Raw genomic sequence first — 14558 nt, 5'->3', positions numbered from 1 at the left:
AAAACATGTTCTAGTTACATGGTCTTCATGTTCTAGCCTGAATCGATTGCTATTTTATTCATACTCTTCTGGTAGAATCTGGTAAACTGAACAGCCAAAATCACAAATGATTTCAAGTTTCTCAAGTGTCATATTACCAAAACTAAACTCTTGGCATTCAAAGTTATGTGAAAACCACCCCATCATTATAGCAGCAAACTCTTTCTCGAAGCATGTTTTGAGGTTGACTTAAGATGGGAACTTGAAAAGGATGTTGTCTGTAGGCCATGTTGACTTCTGGGGTTTCAAGAAAACAAGATTTTTCTTCTGGTCCTATTTTTTTTGTTAAAAAGAAGGTCTTTATCGTATTTTTTCCACCCTAGATTTAGCATACAAAATTTCAAACGGTGATACAGTGTTACAAAACCAAGTCACAGCTTACGAATTTTGAGATTGTATTAATACTGGATTAATACTATAAGAGATGACAAATACACTTTTATATTCAAGTCTTCCTATGCTTTTTTACAAAGTAGTGTTTTTGGCTTTGAATATTGGTTTTGAAACCTTACTTTTTCAAAGTGCCTTCATTTCTAAGCAACACTTATGATTATAGAAAGAATTACATATTAAAAAATAATTGTTCTTACTATTACAAGGGATAGTAGTAGATACAAAGTATGTTTACCCTTAAAGATGTTTTAGTTGTCAGTCCAAAATATTGCTTACCTGGAGAATACTTTTCAAAAGGTGGATAGCAGGATTTGAGCTGAAACAATTGCTTTTAGGAGGAACAAGTGGAAATTGTGTGTGATGTAATGTATGTGGTCATGTATTTTTGTTTTTATGGTTTTATCTTGGGTTGCTATATATGTTTAAAGGAAGGAGTATTTTGTGTAAACAAATGATTCTCTAGAACTCGATCTTACTAATTGTATAGCTTATGCACACCTTTTGCAGGTATTTTGATCGTGATAGCAGTGTGTTTGTTGATTGAAAAACAGTGCCAACTTGAAAACTTTTTTTTAATGTCCTTATTTGTAAACACATAAGAATAATATTAACATAATAGAGTAAGGCGTTTGGTTCAGGGTGTAATGGTAGGAAGCGGCTGTTTGAAGGGAATCAATCAGATTGTGAGATACTGCAAAACGAAAGAAGCTGAATGACAAATACAAAGGATCTAGAGTAAGGAACTGGGAAACCCTGCTATGCTGGATTTGCTATACTCCATAGCAAAGTGAAAATCCTTTGGCTTTTTTACTTATGAGGTAGCTTTAATATTTCTCTGCTGCTAAAAGGGGAATGAAAGAATAGTTCTGTTTTAATTTTAATTGATCAATCTGTGTAGCCTGCATGTGAACAGGAGCATGCTCTGTCAAAGAGAATTAACCACTTCCCCCTTGCTTTCCTTGCATATGCAACTTTAATGATAATCTGTGCAATAGAAGAACTGATTAAATGCTCATTTTCTTTTGCTTTTCCTTAATACGCTTCTTACCTTGCATTGTAGTTGATAGAGGTATATGGAGCATGGTATTTTTCTATAAATGCGATAATTTGATAATTCATTAGGAATTAGCTTAAAATGGTAATTCATTAGGAAATACCATTTTAAGCACAGCTGTAAGTTTCTGTAGATTTTTTTAAAACGATAGGCATTATCTTTCTGCAGTTAGTACTTCAAATGAAAGAGGCAATATATGAGTACTCTGAGACCAAATCTGCTCTTTGTTGCAAAAAAAAACCAAAATAGCAGCTAGAAGTTGAATTACAGGTATATCTCAGACTTTTCCTGGAATTGCTCATGTTTTAAAAATACATTATTTAATCTCTTTTTTTTTGCCCTTTCACTGGTGCTTACCTTTGGAGAAGTAATTTTACTGGGGTTTCGCCAGGTGAATGAAAATGTGTTTAAAGTTTCAGACTAGCAAAGTTGTGCATATCACAAAACCAGCATGCTATTTAATGCTAATAATATACTCTATCAACAGTTAGAATAGCAGGAGTTGTAAAAAGATCAGGTTGAGATAGGTTAACCAGTGCATGTGGAAGTCTGCATCAAAGTAATAAAACTCTTTCTAAAATTTAAAGAAAAATATAGCAGTGTGAAAGTAGCTTGCCTTTAATTTACGGAAATTGAAGTGTTGTAAGTGTATGTGTGCTATTACCTTCTGCATAACAGTGTATAGTTTTTCTACTTCAGATGTTGGGTAATAACTATACAATGTTAAATGCAATTAATTTTAAAGTTCTTTGCTAGATGCTATCCTTTTCTCGTTCTTTCTGCCTTTTTTGCTATCTGAGTTTTAAACTCTTCCTCCTTATTTTGTAGACACTGCTCTCCTGTTCACTACTTCTTCTCTGTCTTTACGTCTCACCACTGGGCCTCTCTCAGTGTCTGTTTTCCCAACCTCCACCCCAAATTCCAGCTGTATATCTACAACCAATTGGTCAGGTAACTGTATCTTTCTCAAGTGATAGACTCTTTGATAGAGCATGCTCTGTTCAGTCCTAGACAGTCAAGAGGTTCTGCATCAGTGAACATTTTTGACACTTTCCTCCCTGTTTCCAGATCTTTATTAATGACATAGACAGTGGGATTGGGTGCACCCTCAGCAAGTTTGTGGATGACACCGAGCTGAGTGGTGCAGTTGATTCACTAGAGGGACGGGATGCCATCCAGAGAGACCTTGACAGGCTTGAGGAGTGGGCCAGTGTGAACTTCGTGAAGGTCAACAAGGCCAAGTGCAAGGTCCTGCACCTGGGTGAGGGCAATCCCCAGTATCAATATAGACTGAGGGATGAATGGGTTGAGAGCAGCCCTGCAGAGAAGGATTGGGGGCTGCTGGTGGACAAAAAATTGGATATGAGCTCGCAATGTGCACTTGCAGCCCAGAAAGCCAACCGTATCCTGGGCTGCATCAGAGAAGTGTGGTCAGCAGGCCAAGGGAGGGGATGCTCCCCCTCTACTCTGCTCTCACGAGACCCAATCTGGAGTACTGCGTCCAGTTCTGGGGTATGAGAAGGGCATGGAACTGTTAGAGTGAGTCCAGAGGAGGGCCACAAAAATGATCAGAGGGATGGAACACCTCGCCTATGAAAAAAAGGCTGAGAGACTTGGGATTGTTCAGCCTGGAGAAGAGAAGGCTCTGGGGAGACCTTATTGCGGCTTTTTATTATATAAAGTGGGCTTATAAGAAAAATGGAAAGAGACTTTTTACCAGGGCCTGTAGCGATAAGACAAGGGGTAACGGTTTTAGACTAAGAGAGGGTAGATCTAGATTAAATATAAAGAAGAAGTTTTTTATGATGAGGGTGGTGAGACACTGGAACAGGTTGCCCAGAGAAGTTGTGGATGCCCCATCCCTGGAAGTGTTCAACGTCAGGCTGGATGGGGCTTTGAACAACCTGGTCTAGGGAAAGGTGTCCCAGCCCATGATAGGGGGATTGGACTAGATGATCTTCCAACCCAAAGTATTCTATGATTCCAATTTCTTATTCCTGCTGTGTTCCGAGTGGCAGACAGACAGTCCACTTTGCTCCCACTGTCTGGTTACTACTTCAGAATAGCTACTGAAACTGTCTACTTTGGGCTTAAAGTCAGTATACGTTGGTTATAAATGTACAGGTACAGGTTAGAGCACCAGGTTAATGCTTCCAGGTTATTGGAATGGATGGATAAAATGCGTGATGGTAGCACCATAGAAATAGTTAGACTTTGAAATCATGCTGGTGTAATCTGAGTGCTGCTGCTTCCTCTTTGCTCCCCCAGATTTCCAGTTTCGTAGATGCCAGATGTGGTTTTGCATTTTTTTTTCTGTGAAGGTGCCCCTGCTTTTAAGGATAAATGTGTACCCTAGGTGTTGCAACTGGAACCCTCTAGACTGTAGTAAATATTAAGGCAGTGTGTGGCTACCTTGTGGCTCTGACCTTTTAAACCCCAGGGTTATAAAAGGGTCCGCATCTTAGTCCGTTGCTTTAATCCTCCTCTTCCTGTAGGTTGAATGTTGGAACCCTCTTTCTCTCCCATCACTTTTTGGGATTTTTTTTCCTTTCTCATTAAGTAGTCTTTGTGTGGTCGTTAGTTTCATGGTCATTTAGTTAATTCTCCTCTTGTTTGCGGTCTTCTGGGTTAATTCATTTGACATCTGCTTTTAAGGAGTTCTGCTCTTTTGAATCCATTTATTTCAGCCTTTCTCTTGCATTTTATTTCAACTGGACTTGCCTCCCTCAAGATCCAGTAAACTGTGACAATCCAGACATTCTGATGAAATCAAACAGCAGGTGAAGGAAGAAGAAAAAGTTGCCTTTTGCATTGAGATCATTGTAGTAATGACCTCCATAACGAGTTCCAAATACATGATCTGCCAGACTAATTGGAACCGATGTGTATCTGAAAGTAAGGGTTGATAAATCTGATGATGCTTCTGAAAGACACAATGTAAGCATGACTGTCCATGTCATGCTTGTAATGCAATTACTGTTGGTAGTCTAGTTTCTTAATAATATTAATCTGTCGGTTTTGCCTAAGAGCAGACGATGTTTGATGTTTGTCTATAGAAAGTGATGAAGTAATGCACAAAATCATGGAATCTGTCAGCTTGAAGGTGGCAGGTGTTCCAGAGACTCTGAGATGCTTCTATTTTTCACCTGCTTTTGTTTCACCATAGGAAAGAAGATTGTGGGCATGACTTACTGGCTTCTGAAACTTTTATCGTCACAACATATCTTGTCCACCTTATCTGAATCTGTCTTAGAGAAGGACTAATCTGAATCTTAACCTTTCTGATCAACTGCCAGCTCACTTTTCCAGGGAGCAGACTGAATGCTAAGTGAGCAAACAAGAAATGTCCCTTAGCAGGCGAGACCTGCAGATTAGGCAGTTGGTCATTCCAGTCTCTGTAAATAAAAGGGTTCTTTGAAATACGAGAGATTAAAAAGCACAAGTGAAATTATTATCTGCTTTGCAGCTTAAAAACTTTGATGCTAAGTGTTTGGGATGGCTTGAAAATTACAAATTATAAAGGCATTTGCAAAGCAAAATATCACAAGTCTTTGAAGACTGCCTTTTTAGGCACCACACCTTCTGTACCAATGACGAACTCTCGCTCTAGCAGGCAAACCATGTATCGTCTACAGATTGATTCTGTGACATCTTAAAAATTTCAGTGTGGGAGGTGAATGGATTGATGTACACTCTTCTCTAGACTTGGCATGTCAGAGGAAGTGTGTGCAATTGATGTTGAACTTGCTTCCATTTACTTTCTTAAAGGTTAAATGCTATGGTCTTGGTTACTTCAATATTTAGAAATAAGACCAGAGATACTGTTGTTCAAGAACTGGCAAAGAGAACTAGTATATACACATAGACCTATTCATACCTATGAAGTTTTCTAAGAATTTTCCCATTTCTGAGGTTTCATGGATCACTTAAAAAATCTTTATCAGAAAGAAAAAAAAATTGCCAGTTTTCTGCATGAGATTTACTTTTTATCTACTCTTAAATTAGCAGCCAGATCTGTTAGTAGCTGGGAAAAACAGTCCTGCACCCTTATTCTCTTGATGCTGTCAGCTGACAATTAACATTCCAAGTGTGGCAATCCATAGAGATGATGCTTAAAGGAAGAAGGATAAAAGTTCCAGTAATTCAGGAGAACTATTAATACAGAATCAACTTCTCATAATTATGTATTTGGAAAGAACTGTGGGGCAGCTGGGGTTACAGTTTTTCTGTCATTGGGATTAGGAAAAAGAAAGGTTCATTTTTCGAACTGCTTTCTTGAGGGTTCCAGTTTAATACCACAGGTACTTTTCGCGTCCTGCAATTGGGAACTTATCCTTTTCATTTTAGTGAATAGTTAGTAGCACTTTTAATGACTTTGAAGACCTTTCAAATGTAAGCAGCGTGTTTACAGTATGTTGCAGACTTTACTTACTGCAAAGAAAAAAAACTCTTGTCTACTTCTTTAGTTTTTTTCAGCAGCACATCAGAAGTTTAGGAAATAGTAGTTAGTGTGGATATTATCCTAGAAAACAATTTGAACAGCTATAATTCTGGAAATCATGGCAATAGAGCATCTGGATATCGGGACCTTTGAGTGTGGTTGGCTTTTTTCCCATTGTCTTCTGCTCTGTCTGTCAGGTTCCTAACTAAGCGAGAACAGAAGCTGATGCAGCGTCGACAACATGCTGAAGAATTGTTGGAGTGGAAACGCCGCCTGGATGCAGAGGAAGCAGAAATACGGCGGATGGAAAAGCAGGCTCTAGCTGCCTGGGACAAAGAGCTGCTCAAAACCAAAATAGCCAAGAAAGACCTGGGGGATCAGAGAACTGAGCCCAAAGGTAATACGAAGAGTGGGGAAGTGATGCAAATGACAAGAGTAAAGCATAATTTGACACAATGATTGCTTAGCTTTGCACTTGCTTCCTTTTTTGATGTTTTGGTGGTGGTTATTCTTCTCTGGACACTCTTAGAATCTCGATTTCTGCACTCTGCCTTCTGTTGCCTTGTTCTTTTAGCCCTATTTTACACCTTCGTTAAATGTGTATTCTTCCTTTGCTGTGTATCTTCTCAAGTGAACAGTGCAGCGTAGGCCTATCAGACGTTTCTACAAAGAATTTAAACTATATCGCTGTCTTTCAAAACAGAAATACTGCATGGTCTTTTGCTGATCATCTGCCGAACTTAGCCCATTAAAACCATTTTCCTCTGTAGTGCTGTTGGAGTGTCTACCCTGTTAGCCTTATTACTGTTGGTGAGGATGGCTCTTATCAGGGGCTACTTCCCCCTTGTCTGTGTTTTCAAAAAATTGAAAGCATTTTTTTCTTCCCTCTGTTGTTAATGCAGTATAACTGTTTCAAATCTGCAACTGCTAGTATGTAATTGGTGTGAACGATGCTATTGTGAGGAAAAATAAGTTCCCAGATTTTGGGAGCTACAGCTTTACTGGTCTGTCTTAAGCGGCCCATACTTTCATTATGAAGCACAGGGAACTGGATTGCAGTGGGAGAAAATAATGAAACTTCAGGTATTGTTCTAGAAATAATCAATTTTCCTTTTTTCCCCACTTCACTGAAAGCAGGCAGAATGTCCTTTGAATGTGCAAAGGGAATTCAGAATTATGCCCTACTACACTTGTTACTGAAAAGAGTCATGTGGATTTTAGGCATTGTAAGACATTTTAAAGATGATATGTGTATGAGTCAGTAAGTTCCAATGAACAAAAATTCAGCATGAATGCTGAATTCTCATCAACAGATAAGAAAATACACTTGCTTTCTATTAATTGTATCTACCAGTAAGCATTGGAGCACGGCCCTGCTTCAGAAGTTCCTCTCCCCAGCCTTTGCTCAAATATTGAATAGTTCTCCATGGCTGCTTCAGTAATGCTGTGACTCCTGCGGAATTTAGTAAACAGGAATATTGAAAACCCAACTTATTATTTTACTTGTTGCCAGTTGAAAGACTCATGATGAAATCATAACATTAAAATGTTTTCTGCAACTACTGTAAAGGAAGCAATCAATTCTAAATTCAAGATCTGGCTTGTAGATTATATGCTCCTCCGTGACTTCTTCAGACTAATAGTGACTCTTGCTGGTGTATGGTCAACTGGAAGGACAGGTTTCCCTAATAAACTTTTTGGAGTGTGTTGTCTGGAAAATGTTAGAATATCCTGAAAACCCCTTTATTTTAGACATTCAGCAATCACTAAGAACGTTTGGTAGTCTTAAATCATAGTTCTCTGGTAAACATGCTTGTTCTTGCTAAATATTCCACCTTTGGTGTCTAGGTGAGTGAAATAACACCAATTTGACATGTATTGGTAGCGGTTACTACTTTATATGCAGGCAGCAGTACCTCTGAAGGCATATAAGTCAGTGCAAGTTCTTAGGCGCTTTGTTTTTTTCTCTTGTTATTCGATCTCAGAAACGGCTAGTGAAGAAGAGTCTCCAGTGCCTTCTTGCTCTCATCTGAACAGTGAAAGCTCTATCCCAGAAGATCTTGGCAGTCTAGCTGCTGAGTCTGTTCCATCAGAGACTACGGGCCATGGACAGCTAGAAAGCCCAGATCAGAGCACAGCTAACGAAGAAATGGTTTATTCTGAAGAGTTCAAGTCCTCTACCTCACCTGGCAAACTTGTGAGTGAGCTTTTTATGCTATATATATTCTTACACGTGTAAAAGGCTATCAGAGAAGTAGTAAGTATAGCCATCCCAGCTGTCAAAGCAGAGATTAAACTGTTCTCTGTGTTTGCAATGCCATTTTACATTGCTGTGAATAAACATTGTGATCAGATATGTTCTTTGAAGTCTCGAGGAAAAATTGCTTCAGCGCAGAGGTTAGATATTTTTAAACTTGTGGGTAGCCTTGCAAAATGTTTTGCGTATGTCACGTAGGTATGCAGTATTAAGTGGTGGGACACTGACCCAGTTTACCAGTGTGAATTAGCTGTAGGCTAGCTTGTTACCATTGTATAAATTCTTTGAGGCCGTGGAAACTATGCTCTGTTTTTCTGCTTTGCTTTACTTGCAAGTAATGTATCCCAAAGTATAGTTATAGGATGAAGAACGAGAGCTGTAACATCATGCATAATGCTTTGGGTTTCAGATTATGTCTGCTTGCTAGCTAATTCTGCCTTATTGTTCTATTCCAACTGTTATTTCTACTTGGTTGGTAATTTTGATAAGTTTCTTTCTGATAACTTTGCCCTGTGCTCAGTGAGACAGAAAATGCAGTGTCTGTGGGGTAGAACTGCTCATCTAGACTTATTACAGTTACTTTCTTGGAAAGTTTGCTGAGAAGATAGCGAGTTAAAATGTCTAGTATGTGCTAGAGGTTATGTTCAAGGTGTGTGAAAGGTTTGTGGTATAATGTTGCAGCAGTAAGAGCATTTTGGAAGAATATTTGCTCTTAGAATTTTTTGCCTAGCTACAGAGCAATAGTGCTCTGTTGTTTTACTGATTTAGAATGGCATCTTGCATCTCTTACATGAAATGGTCCTTTTGGTTTCACAGATACATTTAGTACAGGTTCTTACTGCCGTGGTTGTTACCAAATAAGATTACATAAACTGTATTGAACACCCGTGAGTCAGAGCCACGTCAGTTCACTTAGGTAGTAATAGAGTAGTCTAAGCAGGTTTACTGAAATCTAATCTCACAGTAAGCAGGCAGTTATTGTTGCTCTTGGTATTTTTGTTTTATTGTCTAGCAAACTAACATTAAATTCTTCTTAAGATAGCTGGATAGGTACCACTGCTTGTGAGATGTGCTCTAGTCATGCTGTTCTTTCCATGTAACAAGCTCCTGATGACAACGATCTCCTACTTTCAAACTGAGCTTTACAAGCAATTATTTATTTGTCCTTTTCTTCGCCCATAGTCTCCTCCCAAAAGCAGCATATCTGTATCAAAGCAAGATTCCAGCAAAGGCAGCCATAGAACTGGAGGACAGCTACGTTCACCTGTGAAGTCTCATCAGATATCTCACAACTGGTCTGATGAATCTTTATCTATGACACAGTCAGGTAATATCTGCTTGGGTTTAAATTGCTTTTTCAAAGCTTTTGCTTTTAACAAGTAAACTTGAAATGCAGACACAGATGCGGGGAGGCAGACAGAAATTCCTGGAAATTGCCAAGGTTTGGGGTTTTGTGGGAGTATTTTCCCATGATGTAATTTGATCACTTCAGCTTAAGAAGATCCTAATGTAAGATGGTCTATATATTATCTCTTCTTTTAGAAAGCAGTGCAGGTTCCTGCAAACAGGTATGAAGAAGATAAGAGTCAATAGTTAAAGTGGTCCTAGAATTTAAAATACCAAGGTTAGCTGTGCTTTTAACAGGTGACACTGCTCCACCCCTCATGTTGTAAAAAAGCAGAATATGGCTCAGCATCATACAAACATGATCGTTCTCCTTCTGAACACAACCCGACTCCAGAAGCAGTGTAGCTCTGTTATACTGGCAGTATGAGTGAGCCCGTTGGACCTGCACTGGCATGTGCAGAATGAATGGATACTTCAGGACATACGTTTTTGGTTTTGGAGGAGGGTTTGAACTGTATGCAGTAAAATAGGGCCTAAGATTGCATTTCGAGCTATAAAATACAAGATCTACTATATGGACTCTTTATGCTCTTTTATCCAGTACCCGAGGTGGCTACCAGAAAATGCTGAGGGAGAGAATATTAGAAGTGAACTGGTACAGAGCGGTCCTTTCCCTGGTGTGCTCTCGCAGTCTGTTAGTCATGTGGGTTCCAGGACTTCCTGAGCCACCATTCAGTGGGTCGCCGTCATCAGCTCTCTTAATCTGTGAAGTCTGTTTTGAACCTTTCTGGGCATTTAAGTCTCTAAAACGTCTTGTATTCCACAGTGCAGTTGATATAGCATCATAAAATACTTATTATCAAATGAGATGGCATTTTCCTGCTTGGTTTTTTTTTTTAATTCCCTAAATAAGTCTTTAGTGGAAAAAGAATTAGGTGGTTCTGTTGTATGTACTGGCTGTTGTTTGTGATAGATGGATAACTTACTGGCGTGTGTACATATCCAGTCTTTGTGGCGTTTGATATAGCAAGCTAATTATCTTTTATGTTGGGTTTTTTTTTGTTAATATGTATGTAAGTGCAATAGAAACACAGTAATTTTGAGGCAGCTGTTCTCCTGCTGGATAGAGAAATGAATACGTAACACCTAGGTATTTGCACTGTGTAATTTGTATTGGGATTCTGTCTGGAGAGCAGTTTGCAACACAGTGAAGCATTCAGCAGCTTGATAAAGTTATTTTCAAGTTCTGACTGAGCAACGACATAAGGAAGCCATTATGAAAAGTAGAACAGGCAACAGTGATCTTGAAAATAAACTTTTGTAAAATGAAGTATTTGCAATCTTTGATTTCAAATGCTGAAGAGAGGTGTAAGAGGTTGGAAGCAGATCAGGGTGGTGCTGGTGTCACAATAAATCATTCCATTGTAAAGAGACAAATCTTCCAAGCTGCTGAGTAGTAATGAAGTCATTGCTATGTCAGTCCTATGCATGCATAGACAAGATCGTCAAAGATGAAAGCATGTGCAGATCTTTCCCTTATGAGTTGATCAAGAAAAGCTATAATTACATAGTGGTCACTTACTATTCGGGAGGAGTTGTTAATTACAGTGGCATCATAAAGTACTCCTGATTAGCAAGTGAGATTCCATTCTTTTTGTGCTGGGTGTGTTTTTTTTTTTTAAGTTCTCTAAATGGTTAACAACAGTTGTTAATGGAAAAAGAATACAGTAGTTTGATTGTATTTACTGGCTGTTGTTGATGATGAAATCCTTCATTATGGTGGTTTGTTGTCTTGAGAAATGAGATTGATTAGCAAAATGTCCAGTTGTTCCTGCTAGCTGACCAAATAATACTGGTCATTTACTTTCTAGGGTGTTCAATAAAGCAACTGGCATTTATGAGCATCCAAGCCTTTTGGTCCAGAAAACATTATAGGTAATATTGAGCATTAGAAAAGCAAAACAGCCAAGATCCTTCTCTTAGGAGCTGCAGCTGCTGCTATAGGAGACGAAGGGGGACATCAGCCACAGGGAGGAGCTCCAGTAAGACTATGTCAGATGAATACTTTGAAGAGTTTTTGAGACTTAATTGTATTAGCACCAATCTGGGACAAGGATCTTGTTTTGCACTATGTTGGTATACATTTAAAACAAGAAGCAAGTAGACGTAATCAGATGGGCAGAAAAGAATAAGTAATGAGACACTGAGGCAGTCTCTCTGTAAAGTCTGAGAGGTCTGAGAGACTAAGAGGTTGTTACAGCAGAAATAATGAAAGTAGCAGTTACTGGTAGAATGGGGTTATCATGCAGAGCATGGATCTGAGTATCTGGGGACAGTGTCCCGAGGGAAAAGAGGTAGAACATCATCATCAGGACTGGAAGACCAGGTTGCAGGGAGTTCTGGGGATGAGAGGAATGGAGGAGATCTTATTAAAATTACTAAGGATAATGATTAAGGAAAAGATTGTTCAGGTGGAAAATAGCTACAGTCAGTAATGGCATTATAGGAAAGTCCGTTAAATTGAACTTGGAGCAAAGATGTGCCAAGTAACTTTGTATAAGCTATTATTGAGTAGTCCACCACGTGTCTAAGCTCAACACTACATCCATTCACCCTGAATAAATTGTCATCCCGAGGCCTGACAACAGTGAAAATCGCCGCATTGTTCAAATTGACTTTCCTTCCAACTGTTGACCAGTCAGCTCTCCGTTTCGTAGATGTATTTAGTCTAGGTGGCAGGAAATCTAAATGGGCCAGAAACTTAAACTGCTTTTGGAGTCCACTGTTGCAAGTGAAATTCTCATCAATGAAGTGTACCTTGTAGCTTGAAACTGTATATCATGATTGTAAACAAATATTTCAGGTATATTTTTGCTATGCATCTTTAAGTCATATTTTGTCATATTTTTAAATATGTCAGAAAAAAAATGAATTTCTGCAACAGCTGACGTGATAAGCAGTTAATGATGTAGCAGCATAAACATGGGTGGTTGACGTGAACCAGTTTGGTAAGAAGTTACTGTATGTATCAGAGCCTTTCTCTTCTAAATTAAATAGGATGCAACACTTTTTCGTATGTTATATGAATCTGAGATCCCACTTTAAGAATCTTACTATGTTAAGATTAACATGTTGACGTTAAATTCTTTGGTATTTTGCTTGGACCATATTTTGTATTTACTAAATAACTGTTCATTGCTTTGCATAGAACTATTTTGTGAGGTGCAAGCTTACAAAGACTAAAACTAAATTTTTTCAGAAACCACATCTGATCAAAGTGACATTGAAGGACGGATCAGGGCCCTGAAGGATGAACTACGGAAAAGGAAGTCTGTGGTTTACCAGCTGAAAAAAGAACAGAAAAAGAGACAAAAGGAGAGACTGAAGGCCCAGGAAGCCAGTTTGATCAAACAACTGGAGGTTAGGAACAGTAGGAAGAACAGCGAAGTAAAAGATTGTTAGCCTTGGATTAAACATTATAGTATGGATGTTGTTGGCAGAATATTGTATCAACAGCTGTGAAAGACACATTATTGTGATAGAAGTGTGACTGTGTTGTGCCTATTTAACTGTTTTCAATAATGAACCAGAGCCTTGAGGTAAAAATGCCATTCCCTTTTAAAATTTGTATCTTGAATGGGTTACTAGCAGTGTTCAGGGGCCTTATGTATCCTAGCTTGGATTAGAGAGTGATGCTCATGTAGTTTGTTTTTGAAAGTAAAGTATTAAAATTTCTAGGATTCACAACTGTAGAGCTTTAGGAAGTTAGTTAGATTGCTTTACAGAGAAACCGAGTGTATCCTTTATTCATTTAATAGGTTTTAATTGCTGAATTGTACTAATAGTTTAGTAGACTAACAGCCGTAACTGTTTTCCATGTGCAGTCGTATGATGAGTTTATCAAGAAGACTGAAGCAGAGCTGAGCCAAGATCTGGAGGCATCACCCACAGCCAAACCTCAGATTAAAACTCCATCCTCAGCTGCTGCTGAAAAACCTAAGATCAAGGCACCACCGCTCCACAGGTAACTGGCATTTCTTCTTGTTTTTGAGATTATTCTGAAACTGTGATGAATGCTGTTTTAGCAGAAACCATGAGTGCAAGGAAGGCTGGTAACTGCTCTTCCTTAAAGCACTGGACAGTGGCAGTATCCTGTTGACCTATTTGCTGGTCTCATCAGACCCAAAACAGATAAGGGGTACTGTCCCTGTAATCATATGCATCTCACTTTTGTTCTGCCCAGTCTTTCAGATCCTATTTTCAAGTTCTTTCTGATCAATAATTTTCAATTGTGCAAGAATGTGTCAAATAGTTGTATGAATTACTGACCCAAATTTTTTCCCATTTTGGTCACCCATTATGCCTGCTGCACAACGTGAGGCAAACCATTCATCTTTGCAACTTAAATCTGGTTTAGATCTTAGGTTGTAAAAGGTAGACAATTCAACTGACTTCTGCACTTCCTACTGTGTTTTTAAGTGTTTCATTTTTTCCAGCAGATGGTGCAATTTTAGTGCGTTCAAAGTAAAAAAAAAAAAAAAAGTTATTTTCTTTTTCTTTTTTTTTTTTGGCTGCAAAAAAGGTTAGTTTGATTACTCTTCTAGAAAATTACTTCCCAGGACTCGCCAAACTCTCCTCTCTGTCCCCATGCCTATTTTCGAAGGTCACAGCATGTTGGCAAACCAAACTGTTTATGTTATCATTGGTGTGGTATTATAATTCTAGATGCTTATATTTCCATTTTTATCTATTTAAAAAAAAAACCAAAACAGCACTCTGTTGTAACCATGATTCATGTAATTTGATTTTTCAACTTTAGGCCTGAGACAGCTAAAAACTGGAAATCACTGGCTGAATCAGAGAGATCCAGAGCATCTTTGGAATCCATTTCAGAACATGCAGGTATGTGACTGGAAGAATCTGTACTACAGATGAAGATCTTGAAGACTGACTGTTTTGAACTTCTTTAACCTTTTCCTTCTTGATTCAAGAAGTTTTAGGAGGGCATGCAGACTTCATAAAACCAT

General features: G+C 38.6%; 1 protein-coding gene across 9 annotated transcripts in view; it reads left to right on the top strand.

Moving 5' to 3' along the window:
* CEP350 (centrosomal protein 350) overlaps window positions 1-14558 on the top strand; it is a 78274-nt gene that overhangs the window by 47388 nt on the left and 16328 nt on the right. For all 9 annotated transcript variants that reach the window (XR_012674564.1, XM_075156837.1, XM_075156840.1 and 6 more), the window contains exons 28-33: window positions 6125-6324; window positions 7913-8124; window positions 9367-9511; window positions 12791-12951; window positions 13416-13555; window positions 14351-14433. Coding sequence is in view for 8 of the 9 variants with exons in the window: in XM_075156837.1 (XP_075012938.1) it covers window positions 6125-6324; window positions 7913-8124; window positions 9367-9511; window positions 12791-12951; window positions 13416-13555; window positions 14351-14433 (941 nt within the window). In the remaining variant the exon portion in view is untranslated. The remainder of the gene's footprint in view (window positions 1-6124; window positions 6325-7912; window positions 8125-9366; window positions 9512-12790; window positions 12952-13415; window positions 13556-14350; window positions 14434-14558) is intronic.

This window comes from Calonectris borealis, chromosome 8 (assembly GCF_964195595.1).
Source record: "Calonectris borealis chromosome 8, bCalBor7.hap1.2, whole genome shotgun sequence".
In the NCBI taxonomy this organism is placed as follows: Eukaryota; Metazoa; Chordata; class Aves; order Procellariiformes; family Procellariidae; genus Calonectris; species Calonectris borealis.
The sequence above is the reverse complement of the archived record's forward strand: the minus strand, read 5'-3'. Positions and strand labels throughout refer to the sequence as shown.